Genomic DNA, 19,364 nt, shown 5'->3' on the forward strand with positions numbered 1-19,364 from the left:
TGAACTGTGGTGTTGGAGAAGACTCTTGAGAGTCCCTTGGACTGCAAGGAGATCCAACCAGTCCATCCTAAGGGAAATCAGCCCTGGGTGTTCTGGAAGGACTGATGTTGAAGCTGAAACTCCAATACTTTGGTCACCTGATATGAAGAGTTGACTCATTGGAAAAGACCCTGATGCTAGGGAAGATTGAGGGCCAGAGGAGGGGACAACAGAGGATGAGATGGCTGGATAGCATCACTGACTTGATGGACATGGGTTTGGGTGAACTCCGGGAGTTGATGATGGACAGGGAGGCCTGGCGTGCTGCGGTTCATGGGGTCGCAAAGAGTTGGACATGACTGAGTGACTGAACTGAACTGAGAACCAATCAATTAAGTTTTGACAATTCAAAGAGCTCTCAAGCCTCAAGTCTCTCAAAGAACTCTCGAATCTTTTCCTGCCTCGGTGGCTTAAATGGTCAGCTAGTCCTACTTCTCATTACACCTCCAATCCCATTCTACTTTTCAGCTATAATGGATTCCTATAGTACCTAAAAATACAAAACCCTTACACAGACATACATTTATTTGCTCACATTTTTTTTTTGCTAGGCTCTTTTATACCTTTCCACCTTGTTAAATTCTACTTAATCCAAGAACTTGATCAGTATCAGTTTTCTTAGGAAGCCTTCTCTGAGAAAAAGCAGATTTCAATCTTTAGCCACTATCTTTTCTAAGAAATTTATGCATAGCTATAAAACAGCACACTCATGACACTGTAAACCTATGATTGTTTGATTCCCCAATAATACTGTGAACTCTCTTAAGGGCAAGCATTAAGTTATTTCTTTGTATTTCCAGCACTTGGCTTTCCAGGTGGCACTAGCGGTAAAGAATTTGCCTGCCAATGTAGGAGACTTAAGAGATGGGAGTTTGATCCCAGCGTCAAAGATCCCCTGGAGGACGGCATGGCAACACACTCCGGTATTCTTGCCTGGAGAATACCATGGACAGAGGAGTCTGGTAAGCTACGGTCCATAATGTTGCAAAGAGTCAGACATGACTAAAGCGACTTAGCATGCAGGCACATGCTAGTTCTCAGATGTTTTAAGCAGATGAATTGGTCAAAACCACAGACTCAAATAGGGGGAATTTCAGATTGACTGTAACGCATTGATCTCCTAGACAAAGAGTCTGCAAATTTTATGTAAAGGGTCCCATAGTAATTGTGTTAGGCTTGGGTGGCTATTGGAGAAGGAAATGGCAACCCACTCCAGTATTCCTGCCTGGAGAATTCCACGGCCAGAGGAGCCTGGTGGGCTATAGTCCACGCGGTCACAAAGAGTGGGACATGACTGAGCAACTTCACTTTCACTTGGGTGGCTATATAGTTTCTGTTGGAACTAGTCAACTCAGCTACTGTAGCACAAAATCAGTCACAGTAATAAATGAATGTATGTCTGTGTTCCAATAAAACTTCACTTACAAAAACAAGAATTGCTGGATTTGGCCCACCAGCTAACTAAACAAGTTGATAAAACCAAATGGCATATCTCATTGTAAAAAAACTTTAACTACTGCTGGCATACTCCTCCAAAATGCTAATCATCCCACTGGCCTTACATTAAGTCAACATCCTAATTTGATACCTTATACAAACATCCTTTACCTTATGTAAGTAATAGGGGACAGTATATATCATAATGTATCAAAATAGATCAAGTGTACCAGTCTAGCCAGAGGGACCTAAGACCCTTGCTCCTATACTAATACTTTGAATAGTTTCTTTACTTGTAAAGTGATCTGCTTGATCTATTTCACAGGTTAATTTCTATTTCTCCAAAGATGGCCACACCAAAATATACACATCATCCCAAATGTGACTGGCAGGGGCTTGTGACTATTCTGACAAACATGGTGTCAAGAAGTGATAATTATGTGATTTCTGAAGGTAGGCCATAAAAAAGGAAGCCATCTCTGCTTGATTAGGGCTTGCAGGTGCTGCGTCTCTGTTTCTCTAAAATACTCACCTTTTAGCCACCATGCTGTAAGATAGCCTAAACTATAGAGAGAATGTGGAGAGGCCCATGCAGAGAACAGCTGAGGCCTCCAGCTGACAAAGAGCACCAACTACTAGATGTGTGAGTAAAAAGCCTTCATACTTTAGTCTCAGGCTGAGGTCTGAGACACGGTGGAACACAGTCACGCTGTCGTGCCTGTCTGAATTGCTAACCCAAAGAATCTGGGTTAAAATGAACAGGTGATCTGTTTTGTAGCCATGGTAACTAAAACAGGCAATAAAAGCGGAATCATTTTGAAACAGTGAACTGCTAAACAAATGTAAGAAACTGTTACCAAAGCATGTTTTACAAAACAAGCATCTCTAATGAAAACTCATGGGATCGTAATGCTTGGTTTTATTCTGGCATTGACTGAGCACTACTGACAGGTAGAGTGAACATGCGAAACGTACTTGAGTCTGATGACATCCTGATTCAAATAGCAACTCAGAGCAACCTTACTCCTGAACAGGATTAATTACCACTTACTTCACTTCCCAGAGTTTGGCTTCCCTGGCAGCTCAGAGGTTAAAGCGCCTGCCTGCAATGCGGGAGATGTGGGTTCGATTCCTGGGTCGGGAAGATCCCCTGGAGAAGGAAATGGCAACCCACTCCAGTATTCTTGCCTGGAGAATCCCATGGATGGAGGAGCCCGGTGGGCTACAATCTACAGGGTTGCAAAGAGTCGGATACGACTCAGCGACTTCACTTCACTGCACAGAGTTTGGAGGATTAAAGGAGAAAAAGTACTGAAAGCATGTAGTATCCTGTCCAGTACACAGTGAGTACTTAATAAATGTTAGAATTATTCCTTCCACTGTGAAAACAAAAACACTCTATATTTAAATCATTATAATAGACATGGGTTAGAGGTAAGTGTAGGGGAGATAGAAGGTATCGTTAATTTCATGAATGAATCTTTTTTTCTACCATAATTCATTTTTTCCAGACTTGAGGCTTTGACTCAAATAAGAACATCAGAACATATTTTAAAGCACTTTATGACAAAAGGCTAAATAATAGAGGAGAGTTCAACTACAAATTACACCCACCCATCTTTTTATTACATAAAACTAACTGAATAGCATTTAAACGTACACAGTAAGGTCAAATATTACATTTTATTTTTTGTTTTACTGTTATTATTACTATTTTTGGCTCTGCCACAGTGCTTATGGAATCTTAGTTCTCCAACCAAGGACTGAACAGCGCCCTTGGCAGTGAAAGCACGGAGGCCTGGATGACCAGGGAATTCCCCTAAATTTTATAATAATTAGCCACTCTTGTAAGAAAGACATGGATTTTAAGGACAGGGTGGGATAACCCTGACTGGGTAACTACTTAACAGTTTACAACTTTCTCCAATTTTAAGTAGGATTGACAGGCTGAGAGACTATGCGTTATTCATTTATTTTTCTGGTGTTATTGAGTTCTTTAAAAACATGAGGGTTGTTGGTGGAGAAGCTGTAATAACTATAATGCAACATTACCCCTTTGGGCAAAAGTCTGGTATTGCTATACATTTTACTACACTTACACATTCACATGATTAGTTGTCTCTTTACTCAGAAAACTCACAGGGTTCTCACATAGTAATTCTGAAAAGAATAGTAATATCTCAAATCTGAGATAAAAGTAAATACATGGGTTTACAGACTAGCCCCAAGAAAACAAGTATCAGAAACATTATGACAAGCCGTAATGACAAGCTCTTACAAGGCACCAGATACTTTGTAAAGTGTTGCTAAACACTTCACATCATTATTTCATTTAATCTTATCCTCCTATGAAAGAGGAGGTATTATCCTTACCTTATAAAAGAAAAGAAAGTAAAGTCCCTCAGTCGTGTCTGACTCTTTGCGACTCCATGGACAGTAGCCTGCACCAGGCTCCTCCATCCATGGGATTTTCTAGGCAAGAGTACTGGAGTGGGTTGCTATTTTCTTCTCCAGGCAATCTTCCCAACCCACGACCCAGGGATTGAACCCAGGTTTCCCACATTGTACACAGACGCGAAAGGCACCAGCGAAGGTATAAATGAGACCAAAAGAAATCAACAACAGAAACTGCTCAACAGACACATAGAATCATGAGAAATCATTATTTTAAGCCACTATAGGGGGTGCTTACACAGCCACAGATAATCAAACAGTTAAAGAGCTAATGAGATCGGAAGAAGTCAACTTGAAATGTTACTCTATCTTTTCATGGTGGTGAATACAAATTATCTAAGACTGACAAAAAATTCTTGAGTACAAAGTTTAGACAGGGGTCTTCCAATAATTTCTAAGGCACCAAATGACTGAATAATGAAGTATTATAAAGTTAATGAGAAGAATCCACCTTTTATATAAGGCTGTAAAAGTAAACAGGCAAGATCTTTAAACTCCTTAATGAAAGAAAAGCCCAGGTGTTTGCGGAGGCCTTCCGTATAGACCCTCAATCCTCCAAACCTTGAATAAATTAATCAAACCAGATTTCTAGGAGAATACTCAGCAGACTCAATACAGAGAACACTTGAAAAATTAGGCTGATAAAAGACACTTGTAAAAACTCCAAGTATGATGCCTATTAAAAAGTTTTATTATTCACAGTTGAACGAACTAAAAACTTATAATAAGTCGTTTGTGAGTGAATAGGAAAATAAGTCGAAACTAGCCTCTTCCCATTCAAATATAAAGAAGGTATCTCTTCTGTTAATGGATAAAAACGAAAAAAAAAAAAAAACTTGGTTAGACAACGATCGATTTTAAGCGAGATGAAAGCTATCATTTTAGAAAATCAATTTCAAGAATAAATTATGTTTTAGTATGGCGTAGTTCCTTTTATTGCAACAGAGTTGTTTAAAAACCACAAATGATACTGAGGTGTACCCAGCGGCCTGTGAGTGCCAGAGAACAGAGGTAAAAGACTAAGAGTGACTTACAGGGACCACAAACAAATGACAAAAAGAAGTAAAAAGGAAGTGTACCCTGGACCAAAGACTTGAGGGCTTTCCTCTAAGACTTGAAAGGAAGCTTTGTCATAAAGACGACAGTTCCTTGCATTTCTGCTAATTTAAAAACAATCTTCATTTCTTTGCAAAACTTAGTGCCTTTCCCGCCCCTCACCCCTCGCTTTTACGGTGTGTCTTACAGACTGTATTCAAGAAAGTCTCAGGTCAGAAGAAGGAACTGCTAGAAACCCAGGGTGGGGAAAGATAATCTTCAAACGCGGAATAAAGCCACGTCGCACGCCAGCAGCAGCAACCGCTGGGGGAGCCCACCCGTTTCAGCTGTGTTTCCCAAAAGCGACCGAATATTCCCTCTTCCTTAGCGCAATCCCTGTCGCTCGCCCTGGGGCTGCAGCAGAGGTGACCTCCACTCACCGTTTGAAGCACGGTCGCCAGCAGCAGTCGCAGCCCAAACGCCGGGCCAAGCCATCCATCCGGCCGGCCCGCCATCTCCGCCACCTTCCGTAGGTCTCCGGCTGCCCAGAAGACCCCTCTGCTAGGGGCGTCTACTCCAGTGCCTGATCCAAAACAGGCAGCTAAAGGCCGCTGCCATCAAGTCTCTTATTCTGAGGAGACGGGCATTAACTACGGGCATATGTAAGCTTAAAGGTGAGCAAAAACTTTACACTTGATGTAAATATGAAGTCACTGGGTCCTTTCGCTAACTCACATCAGGCATCTCCCTAAACTCCTCAAATCTGTGCTTCCCGGGCTCCTTCTTTTCATTCACGACATTTCCTTAAGCAGTCAAGAAGCCCCGCCTTCGCCAGTTTCGGCCTGCCTCCTTCTCCAAGTTTACCCAATCGAGTGCCGATTTGGTTGACACCTACGGCAAAGGAAACCAACCGTGACACGCACCAAGAGCGAAGCGCTGGAGTTCTTCGGCCCAATAAGCTCAACCGAAAGGGAGTAGAGGGCGGAGCCTCTGGTTGCCGAGCAGCGTACGTGGAGGCGTGCGCGTGGAGGCGGAGAGGGATGGGTAAGGGGCGGGGCCGAGGGCGGCGCAGCCGCAGCCGCAGCGCTGGCGGAGAAGCGCGCGTCCGCGAGCGAAGGAGGGAGGGAAGGAAGGAAGAGAAGGAGGCGGTTAGGCAGGCGGGCGCGGGGGTCGGGGACTGAGGCAGTAAAAGGAGGCGAGAGCCCGGCAGCTGCTTCGCTCTGTGTTTGCTGCACGGGCTTTTGGAGGGAGTCGGCCGTGGAGTCGGTCGAGGAGAAGCGGGCACCGGCGGTGTTGCTGCTGGCGCCTGGGGGCGGGGGACTGGGGACGCGAGAAGGGGGGTCGCTGCGGTGGTTCTCTCGCTGTCGCGCTCTTCTTGCCTTTCTCCCGGCTCCGTGGGCTCCTCCCGGGGTCTCCCTCGCCCCCGGGGCCCCGATCCCCGCCCCCCGCGGTATGTCTTGATCCCGAGCAGCGGGTTTCATGGGGCTCCTCAGGATTATGATGCCGCCCAAGTTGCAGCTGCTGGCGGTGGTGGCCTTCGCGGTGGCGATGCTCTTCTTGGAGAACCAGATCCAGAAACTGGAGGAGTCCCGGTCGAAGCTAGGTGAGGAGCCGGGTCACTCCGGGCTGAGTGGTGTGTGGAAGGGGCCAGGCTGGGGAGGCACTGCAAGCCAAGCAAGTGGGCGTTTATCTAACCTGATATCTGGCTTGGAGGCTGGAGGCTGAAAGAGAACACAAGCCGAATTCATTTGGTGTGAATTAAGCTTGGGTGGTATGCTGGGCTCACGAGGTCAAGGGGCAGAGGTTGCAAGGTTGGACTTTCCCGAGCCAAAGGGATACCCTGAACTAGGCATTTCACGGGGAGAAAGCAAGAGAATATCGAATTCGTTGGGGAGTCAGTACCGACAGTTGGAGGAGACCGTAACGGTCAGGCTTGCCTGTTCTCTTGGAAGTCAAACGGAAAGCTCCAGCAGTGTCAGGCAAGGGGTTTTCTAATTTGAGATGTGGGCACCTGGATACTGAATCTTTTGGGAATGGGGAGGTTCGCGAAGGGACAGATGGGCTGAAATGGAGGGGAGATACTGGAATGATGGTGTGTAAAAGAAATACATTGTAGTGAGTTGCACTCGTGCTGGGGGCAGCAAGGGACCGCGCAACTGACGAGAGAAATAGACTGTCCAGGTAGGACAGAAAAGCAAATAAAAAGCTCCCAAGAGGTTCTGAAACGAGGTAACCAGGCATTTAAATTCTTTTTTAGTGGCGCTAAACTGGTATTTTGAGCTTAAGAAAGGAGTTGTATGTGCATGTTGCTTCGCGGCAATGTTGGTGTAGTGAATTTAGAAGGGGAGGAAACGTTGAGGTGGAATTGCTATAATGAAATTTAAAGTTAACGAAAGGAAGAGTGCAGCAAGTTTACCGTATGGCTAAGTACCTTAAAGAGTTAAAAGATGTTACTTTAATTGGGGGGTGATCTGAAGTACAAAATGTTGGAGTGTGCTGTTGTGAAAGACCAGACGAATGCACAGACAAGTACTTTCAGAGCAGTAAGGAACTGTGGCATTTGGGAAGAGTGAATGGGGAGGGAGTGTTAAAAGAATGTCAGCAATACATTTTGATTTTAAAATGTACATGGCGCTTAAAAATCAGCCCAAGAGGCTGTAATTTGGATATGGAAAATAATGTTTAGTAAGTGTATTTTATACACTTTAACTGCCGCATCATTTAAAATAAGTTTCGAAATGCAAAGGATAAAATAGAAGCTTTATAATTTAGACTCAGAAGTAACGTATGCTGCTGTGATGATTAATGTTTTGGAAAAATCTATCAGAAAATAAGTGTAATATTACAAATAGTAGCTAGCCATTTGCAATTTTGATACTTTGAAAAAAGCACTGGAGACAATTTTAAAGTGCAGTTTATCAGAGAACAGCAAATAAATTAACAAGTGCAAATAAATTTGAAGATAGGGACAATTCCACTCTTCAACTCTAAGGTAAAACTTGCCCTGTATAATTTTGAACAGATATCAAATTTATTTTCTATGATTTTATTAATATGTATAGTATACGATGGAAAAATATTCACTTTAAATTTTCAAGGTTGGCCAGTATACTCTTTTTGTTTGTACCCGATTAGCAGCATTCATGGTCATATTCTAGTCTGGATAATGATCCAGCTTTACAGAAAGAAAAGACTCCTCCTCAAGAAAGTTGAAAGTTATATTAAATTAAAATTTATATTTATTCTTTGTTGTATTGCTCTTTGAATTTCTTATACATATTATGGTGGTTGGGATAACTTCAAATTTTAATTTTCCTTCCTTGTCTAACATTTTTTCCCATAATAATTTAAATTGTTTTCTATAGGCACAACCTGAATGATTTTTAAAATGTAGGAAGCCAGAGGTAGTGGCTCGGTAGATAACATGTTTCTTTAAGACTTTTTACAAGAAAGAAACTCTTACATTTTGTTAGAAATAGTAAATATGGAATAAATGAAATAATTCTTGAAAAGGAGTCTCGTACAAAAAGCTGCTGCTGCTGCTAAGTCTCTTCAGTCGTGTCCAACTCTGTGTGACCCCATAGACGGCAGCCGAGTAGGCTCCTCTGTCCCTGGGATTCTCCAGGCAAGAATACTGGAGTGGGTTGCCATTTCCTTCTCCAATGTACAAAAAGCTAGAAGGAGCTAATAATAGAGATGTGGAATTGAGTGAGTGATAGTTGCTAAGTCATATTTGACTCTTTGAGACCCCATGGACTGTAAACCTGCCACACTCTTCTGTCCATGGAATGCTCCAAGCAAGAGTACTGGAGTGGTTGCCATCTTCTTTTCCAGATGTAAAATTATGACAAATAAAATGTATAGCTTCACATCAGCAGTCTTTTGACTTAAAAAAAGTCTTATGAAACGGCCTGTATTAAAGCAGATGTCAGTAATCTTCCTTAGGAAAGGAACATAGAAGGAGACATATTTTGACAATCAGACTCTGTACTAGACCCTTTCATATTTGCTATTCTTATTTGATCTTCCAAGAACACCATAAAAAAGCCATTTTTACAGATGTGGGAACAAGTTCAAAAGTTATATAAGTTGACTACATACCTAATAAGTGGCAAAGTCAGTATTGGAACCCAGGTATGTCTGATTTCAAATCAAGTTCCCCTTTAATTATACCAGGCTGCATGGGACTTTATATTGACATTACACTAAGATGTAGTGGTTTGAATAGAATTTTTAAACTAGCACCAATGTTTAATTGCATTTATTGCTAAGGATGAATATCATTCTTAGAAAATTCAATTTCTGACACAAAGGAATTAGGTTAGTGTAATGTCTGTTGCTTGTTTATACCCATGTAATGAACATAATTGTATTATCTAATGAAAGGACTGAAATAGATAGCTTACTTTTGCTACGGGGGGGAAAAAAGATTGTCGTTTTCTGTACGTGTAAAATCACAAACAATAAAAGCATTTTTATTTTGCCATCAGAAAAACTTACACAGTTTTCACTTTTCAGAAACTTTAGTCGTGTCATCTGTCACACAGAATTTTGACTTAAAGTGTTGTCAAATTTATTACATTTTGCATTTATGGCTTAAAAAAACCCTTAAACATCATTAAGTATATCAATAGGAATTCCTAAAAACCAGTGTCTCATAATAGAGTTATTTTTTTTTCCAATGAATATTAAATGACAGTATACGTAATACTGGCTTTGCATCTTGCTTTTTTCATTTAATGTCACAGAACATCTTTCCAGGTCAAAAAATATAAATTTGACTTACTCATTCTAATAGCTGTATAACATTCCACAGTATGCATGAGTCATAAATTCTTAAGCCATTATGTCAATAATGAACACTCAGTTTATCCCCCTTAAACGCTTTTTTTTTAAACTGTTTTATTTCTTGGTATTATAAAAGTGTTACAAGAAACATGCTTATATTAGTTTATTTAATTCTTTATTTGTTGGTACTATTTTCAGTAGGATAAATTCTAATAAGGGATTACTGAGACAAAAGATATATATATATATATTGTAGTTTAACAGATTTTAAAATCTGTTACTTCCCTGAAAATTTATTTCCCAAGGGTTATAATAATCTGTACTGTCAGCATACACACAAGTGCAGGATATTGTCAGCTTTTAATTTTTGCTAGCTTTTAATTTTTTTCTAAAGCTGTGAAATGGTATGTTGTTGTATCAATTTATGTTTCCTTGACTTCTAATTAAGTTGAACATAATTTACTGGTTCATTTTCATGTCTGTTGGGTAGTATTTCATCTTACCAATTTTAGGGTTTGAAAAGGATGTTAGGTGTAGTAATCATTTATCTGTCGTGTCTTGCATCTATTTTTCTCCAGGTCTGTCATTTGTCCCTTGACTTTATGGTGTATGGAGGTTAAAAATTTTATGCAGTCAAATCTCTCAGTTTAGGCAAGTAGGTGCCTTGCATTGCTTGAGGAGTCTTCCCCCAATCAAGATTATGTTATTATTCTCTATATTTTGTTAGTGTTCTACAGCTTATATTTTTATGTTTAGCTCTTTAAAGCATCATATGTTTATTGTAATTTCTCTCAGTGAATGGCCACTTATGGCAAATATTATATTAATAATTCATCTTTTTTTCCCTCCTTTCTATGTTACAGTTCTTGTTTTAGTCACATATTAAGTTTTCATATTTCTTGGATAAATTTTGGACTCCATTATTTTCCACTAATCAGAGATTCTTTTGGTCTTAGGGACTCATATATAGGCTTCAAGGCATCTATGAATTCCCTGAAATTATATACATATCTTTTATCAGATTTGCAAAGGATTACACAATCCCCTTAATGGTAAGAATCACTGAATTGCAGTAAATGGTTTATATTTAATGGAGTGAGTGTGTTTTTTGTTTTAATATTAACTTATTACAACCTGCAACTCGTGAGTTAAATTTAGGATGCAAGCATATTAATATTAATGTGGGTGTTATATTACAAACTTATTAATGTGGGTATTACATTGAGAAAAGTATTAAAATCTATACAAACTTAATTTTTCTAATGAGGTATAGAAAATAACATGGAGTCAAAATGAAAATTTGCTTAGGTTACTGCTTAGTTACTTAGCTGTTAGAACTCTGGTTGTCAGAATTTGTTGCTTTTTCTCAGTAGTTATTTCTGAATGTCAAGAGCACACTACTGTTAATTTTGACTGATGGAACAGTCAATGAAATTTTTGTTATATAAATGTCAGAATTATGTGGTTGATAACTTTATTTTTTATAGGACCTAAGCATTTAAAATAATATTTTTTGTTCATATGCTTGTAAGACCACTAAATAAATGAATGCTTTAGGACCTAATGTTTTCAATGAAGACAGTAACTCAGAATGGATTATGTAGCTGTCTTCATTGGTCAAAAGTATGTTAATCTTTTATGTTCTTGAAACTCTCCTTAACTAATGAACCAGCTTTCAGGGCCAAGCTTTGGACTTATCTCTTTGGAATTTGGTAGGTTTTACAAGTGCCACTGTTTTTTTTTGTTTAGTCGCTAAGTTGTGTCTGACGCTTTGTAACCCCATGGGCTATAGCCTACCGGGCTCCTCTGTCCATGGAATTTCCCAAGCAAGAATACTGGAGTGGGTTGCCATTTTCTTCTCCAGGGGATCTTCCCGATCCAGGCACTGAAACCATGTCTCCTAATTGGCAGGCAGGTTCTTTACCACTGAGCCATCAGGAAAGCCCACCTGAAACCATACATACTTATAAAATGTTCCCAAGAATGATAGATTTCTCTACTTATAAAATTGTTTGCAAAGTTTACAGTAGTTACTGTTTAGAGGACTTAACAGTTTAATTGGAATGCCGTTATTCTAGAATTGCTAATTGGTGTCTCACTTATTAGTCCCAGATAGGATATCTAGTGCCATAGAGTAGTCAGTCAACTGAAATGGTTGATTTCAATTAAAGTGATACTAGGCTGTCTCTCTACCTCTCTAAGCCTTCTAAGAGCTTTTTGGGCACTTAGTGAAATTGAAATAATAAATATTCAAACACTGCACTCCAGAATGAGTACTTTTGAGAGATGTTTCTATAGATGGACTTTATAATCATGGTTCACTATAGTCCAGTTATTTATAATTATCTGGCCAACTATTAGTAACTGTGTTTATGTACTTTGCCATTCTGCCTATTAATTATAGATTAACTGCCTATTGGACCACTTGTGCACCTGATCCTGTTTCCTCATCTACTTAAAGGTGTGGTTCCAGAAGTTTTCCCTCATTCTCCTGTAGTCATCATTTCCTCCCTTTCTGCTGGATTCTTCTCATTAGCATGTAAACATGCTATTATTTCTCCCAACCAAAAACAAAATGATATTTTTCTCTTGATTCCTCTTGCTCAGCCAACGTCTGTTTCATATTTCAGCTTCCCTTAGCAGTAAAACTTAAAAATTGTCTATTTTCACTGTTGCTAATTGCCACAATCACCAGTGACTTCCCTAAGTCCTACAGTTTTTGGTCTTCATCTTACTTGACCAGTCAGCAGAATTTGACAGTTGATCACTTCCTCCTTTTGAGCAATTTTCTTCACTTGGCTTCCAGTATATCATACTCTCGGCTTTCTTCCCCCCTCAGTGGGTCATTTCTCTGTCTCTTGTGTTAGCTTCTTTTTTAGCATTCTCTTCAACCCCTTTGACATAAGAATACCAAAGGGCTGAGTCCTTGAAACTCCTCTTTACTCTTCCTTAGTTGGTGACCTATGTGTTGACAACTTATGTATTTCTGGTTGAGACTTGTTTCCTAAACATTAGATTTGTGTAGATTCATGTAATTGAGTTGCCCACTTGAACAATTAATAGACTTAAATTCAGTGTGGTCAAAATGAATCTTCTGATGTTTCTGTTCAGTGCCTCAGTACCCCCTATACCCCCCAATAATTTTATCTGACCTTTATTTCAGTTGATAGCAGCTCTATCCTTCCATTTGCTAGTTAACTTGACTTTTTCTTCTCACACTCTACATCTAATCTTTCAGAAATATCTTGTTAGCTTTACCTTCAAAATATTTCTAGAATATGACTACTACTCAGCACTTACACTCTTATCACCTAATTCAGGATACTGTAGTCTCTTCCCTGGATTACTGCCGTGTCTTAACTAGTCTGTTTGATTCTGCACTTGGCCTCCCTACAGACTATTCTTAATATAACAGCTTGGTGAGCCTTTTGAAATGTAAAAAAATCATGTCATTCCTCTGCATAAAGCTCTTTAGAAGCTTCTTGAATTAGAGTAATGATAGCTGTTTTTAAAACAAAGTCCACAATTTTATTGGCTAAACATAGTAAATGACTCTTTTCTCCATCATGTTTTAGGTGATCATTTTGGTGGATGGTTTTCCTCTTCATGAGTTATTCAAGGTCTTGGGTACTTTCTGTTATTAGTTATGCCATCCTCTGGTTTGGAGTTCTCTGCTGTCAGCCTGGGGAAGAAGCAAGAGAAAGGTGAGGCGGTGCCCCTTTCTCAACTTTTTTGACCTCTTTTACCCTCAGTCTATTGATGAGGTTTTGTTGTTGTTTTAGTTGCTGAGTCTTGTCCGACTCTGTTATGACCCCATGGACTGGCCCACCAGGCTCCTCAGTCCATGGGATTTCCCAGGCAAGAATGCTGGAGTGGGTTGCCATTTCCTTCTCCGAGGGATCTTTGCACACCAGGGATGGAACCTGTATCTCCTGCACTGGCAGGCGGCTTCTTTCCCACAGAGCCACCAGGGAAGCCATGGGTGAGGACTAGTTATAATCTCCATGCAAAGGTGGTAGGGGGAATGGAAAATGGGTTTTTCAGTTGGCAGTCACTTTAACATTTGTGGCTATGTACTATGGAAGATGGGGGCGCACAGTTGAATCCTTTGAATCCTTTCAAGTATTTTGTGACTCAGAATATAAACTGCCTTGAGTAATGTTCTTTGTGAACATGAGAAATGTATATTCCGTTGTTACAGGGTGGAGTATGCTATAACTATCAGGTCGAGTAGTTCCAGTCTTCCATATCTTCTGTATCCTTGATTGTCTTTCTGCCTACTCCTTTCATCAGTTATATAGAGAGGGATTTTGAAGTCTCTGGTGGTGACTGTGGGTTTATTTGTCTTTAGAGTTCTGTTACTTTTTGCTTCATGTGTTTTGAACTACTGTGAGTAGTTGCATGAATGTTAGGACTGTCATATCTTCTTGATTAATTAACCCCTTTTTCATTATGAGATGATGCTCTTTATCCTTAGTGATATTCTTTGCTCTGAAACCTACTTGGTCTGTTATTGGTCACTTCAGTTTTGATTAGTTTTAGCATAGTGTATCTTTCCCATTCTTTTAGTATAATATTAATCTGTTTGTGTCTTTTTCCGCCCTTCATGGATCCCTCCTTGTGATGAAGAGGCTTACATAACTCCGTGAGGCTATGAACCATGCCAAGCAGGGCCACCCAAGATGGATGGGTCATGGTACAGTGTTCTGACTAAATATGATCTACTGGAGGAGGGAATAACAAACCACCCCAGTATACTTGCCATGAGAACCGCATGAACTGTATAAAAGGCCAGAAAGATATGACACCAAAAGAAGAATCCCCCAGGTCTGAATTTGTCCAGTAAACTACTGGGGAAGAGCGAAGGAGAATTACCAATAGCCCCAGAATGAATGAAGCGGCTGGGCCAAAGCAGATACGACACTCAGTTGTGGATGTGTCTGGTGATGAAAGTAAAATCCTATGCTGCAAAGAACAGTATTGTATAGGAACCTGGAATGTTAGGTCCATGACTCAAGGAAAATTGGACATGGTCAAACAGATGATAAGAATAAACATCAGCATCCTAGGAATCAGCAAACTAAAGTGGATAGGAATGGTCGAATTTAATTCAGATGACCATTATATCTACTACTGTGGGCAAGAATCCCATAAATGAAATAGAGTAGCTCTCATAAGCAACAAGAGTCCAAAATAAACAGTACTTGGTTCAACCTCAGAAATAACAGAATGATCTTAGTTCATTTCCAAGGCAAGCCATTCAATATCACAGTAATCCAAGTCTGTGCCCATACCACTGATGCCAGAGAAGCTGAAGTTGATCAGTTTTGTGAAGACCTAGAAGACCTCCTAGAACTAACACCTAAAAAAGATGTTCTGTTCATCTTTGGGGACTAGAATGCACAAGTACGAAGTCAAGATACACCTGGAGTAACAGGCAAGTTTGTCCTTGGAGAACAAAATGAAGCAGGGCAAGGTTTAACTGAATTCTGCCAAGAGAATGTACTAGTCATAGCAAATACCCTTTTTCATACAACACAAGAGATGACTGTACACATGGACATCACCAAATGGTCAATACAGAAATAAAATTGATTATGTTCTTTGTAGCCTAAGACGGAGAAGTTTTATACTAGTCAGCAAAAACAAAACCTGGAGCTGACTGTAGCTCAGATCATCAGCTTGTCATGGCAAAATTCAAGCTTAAACTAAAGAAAACCAGGAAAAACACTAGGCCAGCCAGGTATGACTTCTATCAAATTCCAGATGAATTTGTAGTAGCAGTAATGAATAGATTCAAGGGACTAGATCTGATTAATAATGTGCTGAGGAACTATAAACAGAGGTCCATAATATTGTGTAGCAGGTGGCTAACAAAACCATCCCAAAGAAACGCACAAAGGCAAAGTGGTTATCTGAGGAGGCTTTACAAGTAGCTGAAGAATGAAGAGAAGTGAAAAGCAAGGGAGAGAGGGAAAGGCACATCCAATTAAATGCAGAGTTCCAGAAAAAAGCTGGAAGAGACAAGAGGGGCTTCTTCAATGAACAGTGCTTAATAATAAAACAACAAAGGGGAAAGACTAGATATCTCTTCAGGAAAATTGAAAACCTCAGGGGAGAATTCTGCCCAAAGATGGGCACAATAAAGGATCAAAATGGTAGAGACCTAGTAGACGCTGAAGAAATCAAGAAGAGATGGAAAGAATACACAAAAGAACTATATAAAAAAAGATCTTAATGATCCGAATTATTATGATGGTGTGGTTAGTTACCCAAAGCCAGACAGTGTGGAGTACAAACTCAAGTGGGCCTTAAGAAGCACTGCTGTTAATGAAGCTAGTGCATGTGATGAAATTCCTGCAGAACAGTTCAGATCCCTAAAGGATAATGCCATCAAAGTTTTGCATTCCTTATGTCAGCAAATCTGGAAGACCCAGCAGTGGCCACAGAACTGGAAAATGTTGATCCTCATCCCAGTCCCCAAGAAGGGTAGTACCAAAGAATGTGCTAACCATCGGACAGTTGTACTCATCTCCCATGCTAGTAAGGTCATGCTTAAAATCTTGCATGCTAGGTTTCAGCGTTATGTGAACTGAGAACTTCCAGATGTCCAAGCTGGGTTTAGGAAAGGAAGAGGAACTAGAGATCAAATTGCCAACATTCACTGGATTATAGAGAAAATGGAAATTTCAGAAAAATACCTGTCTTTGTTTCTGACTGTGCTAAAGCCTTTGACTATGTGGATCATGACAAACTGTGGAAAGCTCTTAGATGGGAATACGAGACCATTTTACCTGTCTACTGAGAAACCTGTGTGTGGGTAAAGAAGCAGCAGTTAGAACCTAGTATGGAACAACTAATTGGTTCAAGATTGAGAAAGGAGTATGACAGGGCTATCTGCTGTCACCGTGTTTGTTTATATGCTGGGCACATCATGAGAAATGCTAGGCTGAAAGAGTTACAAGCTGGAATCAAAATAGGTGGGAGAAAAATCAGCAACCTCAGATAATGCTGGTGATACCACTCTTAATAGAAAGAGAAGAGGAACTAAAGAGCCTCTTGATGAAAGTGAAAGAGGAGAGTGAAAGAGCTGGCTTAAGACTAAATATTAAAAAAAAACTAAGATCATGCATCTGGCCCCTTTTGCTTAGTCACTCAGTTGTGTCCAACTCTTTGCGACTCCATGGACTGTAGCCTGCCAGGCGCCTCTGTCCATGGGGATTCTCCAGGCAAGAAGACTGGAGTGGGTTGCCATGCCCTCCTCCAGGTAATCTTCCTAACCCAGGGATTGAACCCAGCTCTCCCTCATTGCAGGCAGATTCTTTACTGATTGAACCACCAGGGAAACCCGCTGGCCCCATTACTACATGGCAGATAGAAGGGGAAGAGGTGGAAGTAGTGACAGAAAGGTGGAAGATTTCCTCTTCTTGGGCTCCAAAATGATTGCAGATGGTGACTGCTGCCATGAAATCAGAAGATGATTGCTTCTTGTTGGGAAAGTGATGACAAACCTAGACAGTGTGTTGAAAAGCAGTGGTATTACTCTGCTAAGGTCCATGTAGTCAAGGCTATGGTCTTCCCAGTGGTCACGTATGGTTGTGAGAACTGGACCATAAAGGCAGAATGCCAAAAAATTGATGCCTTTGAACTGTGGTGCTGGAGAAGACTCCTCCTGAAAGTCCCTTGGACAGCAAGGGGTTCAAACCTGTTAATCTTAAGGGAGATCAACCCTGAATATTCACTGGAAGGACTGATGCTGAAGCACCAGTATTTTGTCTGAGGCTCTAGTATTTTGGTCATCTGATGTGAACAGATGACTCATTGGAAAAGTCCCTGATGCTGGGAAAGATTGAGGGCAGGAGGAGAAGAGGGCGTCAGAGGATGAGATGGCTGGATGGCATCACTGATGCAGTGAATGTGAACTTGGGCAAACTCCAGAGGGTCAGGGATACCTGACATGCTGCAGTCCATGGGGTCACAAAGAGTTGGACATGCCTGGGCAACTGAACAACAACAAAGCATGATACATTGTTATTTTTAAGCAATCAGTTATCTTTTAAAAAGATTAAAACATTTTTTAGAGAACTTACTCATACATGCGTCATTCCTGATGCTTTCTGTTCCTTTGTGGAGGTGCAGATTTCCATCTGGTACTCTTTTCCTTCATCCTCAAGGGTGTCATTTGAAATTACTTGTACTGAAAGTCTGCTTGGTGATGAACTCTTTTTGCTTTTGTATGTCTAAAAGGTATGTATTTACCGTAATGTTTATAAGAAATTTTTGTTAGGTATAGAATTGTAGGTTGACATTTTTTTCTTTCAGTACTTTAAAGCTGTTGCTCCATTGTCTTTTGGCCTGCATTCTGTGTGATGAGAAGTCTGTCATTGTTCTTATCTTTGTTCAGCTGTTCATAATATCTTTTCTTTTGACTGCCTGTAAGATTTTCACTCGGTTTTAAGTAATTATGGTAAGCCTTGATGTAGTTTCTTGATTTTTTTCTTGTGCTTTGGGTTTGTTGAGCTTATTGGACTTGTGCGTTTATAATTTTCATTAAATTTGGAAAAATTTGGCCATAACTATTAAATACTTCATATAATTTTTATGTACTTCTTTTCCTTCAAAAATTCAAGTCACATATATATATATAGTCTACATTTAGTTGTCAATGTTTGATGACATTTTACTTATTTTTCCCAGTCTTTCTGCTTTTTGGTATTTTTTAATTACTTTGTCTTCAATCCACCAATCCTTTCTTCTGTGTATGTAATTCTGCTTTTAATTCCATTCAGTGTATTTTTCATTTCAGTTATTTTTTCCGTTTCTAGAAGTTCATTTTGGATCTTTAAAAACAACAGCAACAAAGAACTTCTGTTTGTCTCTTTAACATGCTTTTTACTTTATTTTGTTGAACACATGATATATTGTTATAATGACTCTTTTGATGTTGTTTACTGATTCTATCATCTGTGTTTTTTCTCGATATTTTTCTGTTGGTTTGCTTTTTTCTTCATTGTGGACCATATTTTCCTTTTTTATATGCTTGGTATTTAGGTGTTGGATATCTTCAGATTCTTAAACATACTCTAAGCCTTGATTTGGGACACATTCAAGTTTCCTAGAAACAAACAGTTTGATCTTTCTAGGGTTGCTTTTGTGTTTGTTAGATGGGATCAGAATATATGATTAACTTTGCCCTACCACTGAGGCAGTAACCTTGCAGTTCCTTTCAGAGTACTCCACCCAGTACCCTGTGTATTTTATTTCCCCACTCTGGCTAGTGGGAATGCTGCTTGAGTGAACCCCAGAAAATTTTCCACCTGTGTCTTTTGGGTGGCCTCGGTTAGTTTCTTCACGCATATGCACTGATTGGTACTTGGCTGAAAATTCTCTTCTTGCAGCTTTGTCGTCTTTAGTATTCTGCCCAGCATAAGCCAGCTGCCTTGGCCTCCCTGGACTCCCAATCCTGGCCCCTTAACTCAGGGAGACTTTTGGGCTCTGCGGTCCCCTTCTCTGTACTCTAGCCTGGAAACTCTCTTTGGAGAGGCATATGACTCACTTCATTTCCTTTCTCTCTCGCAGTGACCCCCATCCTGTACAGATTTCCTGTCCAG

At 40.1% G+C, this 19,364-nt stretch overlaps 2 protein-coding genes across 4 annotated transcripts in view; one reads left to right on the forward strand and one right to left on the reverse strand.

The window, feature by feature from the left end:
• SELENOF (selenoprotein F) overlaps window positions 1-6,662 on the reverse strand; it is a 37,098-nt gene extending 30,436 nt beyond the window's left edge. Inside the window, exon 1 of one of the 2 annotated variants that reach the window (XM_069596768.1) lies at window positions 5,406-6,662. In XM_069596768.1, the coding sequence (XP_069452869.1) occupies window positions 5,406-5,480 (75 nt within the window). In that variant the 5' untranslated portion in view covers window positions 5,481-6,662. The remainder of the gene's footprint in view (window positions 1-5,405) is intronic. The other variant, XM_069596777.1, reaches the window with a different exon arrangement.
• The window catches only part of HS2ST1 (heparan sulfate 2-O-sulfotransferase 1), a 184,770-nt gene continuing 171,424 nt past the window's right edge, over window positions 6,019-19,364 (forward strand). For both annotated transcript variants that reach the window (XM_069596752.1, XM_069596743.1), the window contains exon 1: window positions 6,019-6,568. In XM_069596752.1, the coding sequence (XP_069452853.1) occupies window positions 6,445-6,568 (124 nt within the window). In that variant the 5' untranslated portion in view covers window positions 6,019-6,444. The remainder of the gene's footprint in view (window positions 6,569-19,364) is intronic.

The sequence above is a fragment of the Ovis canadensis genome, chromosome 1, assembly GCF_042477335.2.
Source record: "Ovis canadensis isolate MfBH-ARS-UI-01 breed Bighorn chromosome 1, ARS-UI_OviCan_v2, whole genome shotgun sequence".
NCBI classification, from domain to species: domain Eukaryota; kingdom Metazoa; phylum Chordata; class Mammalia; order Artiodactyla; family Bovidae; genus Ovis; species Ovis canadensis.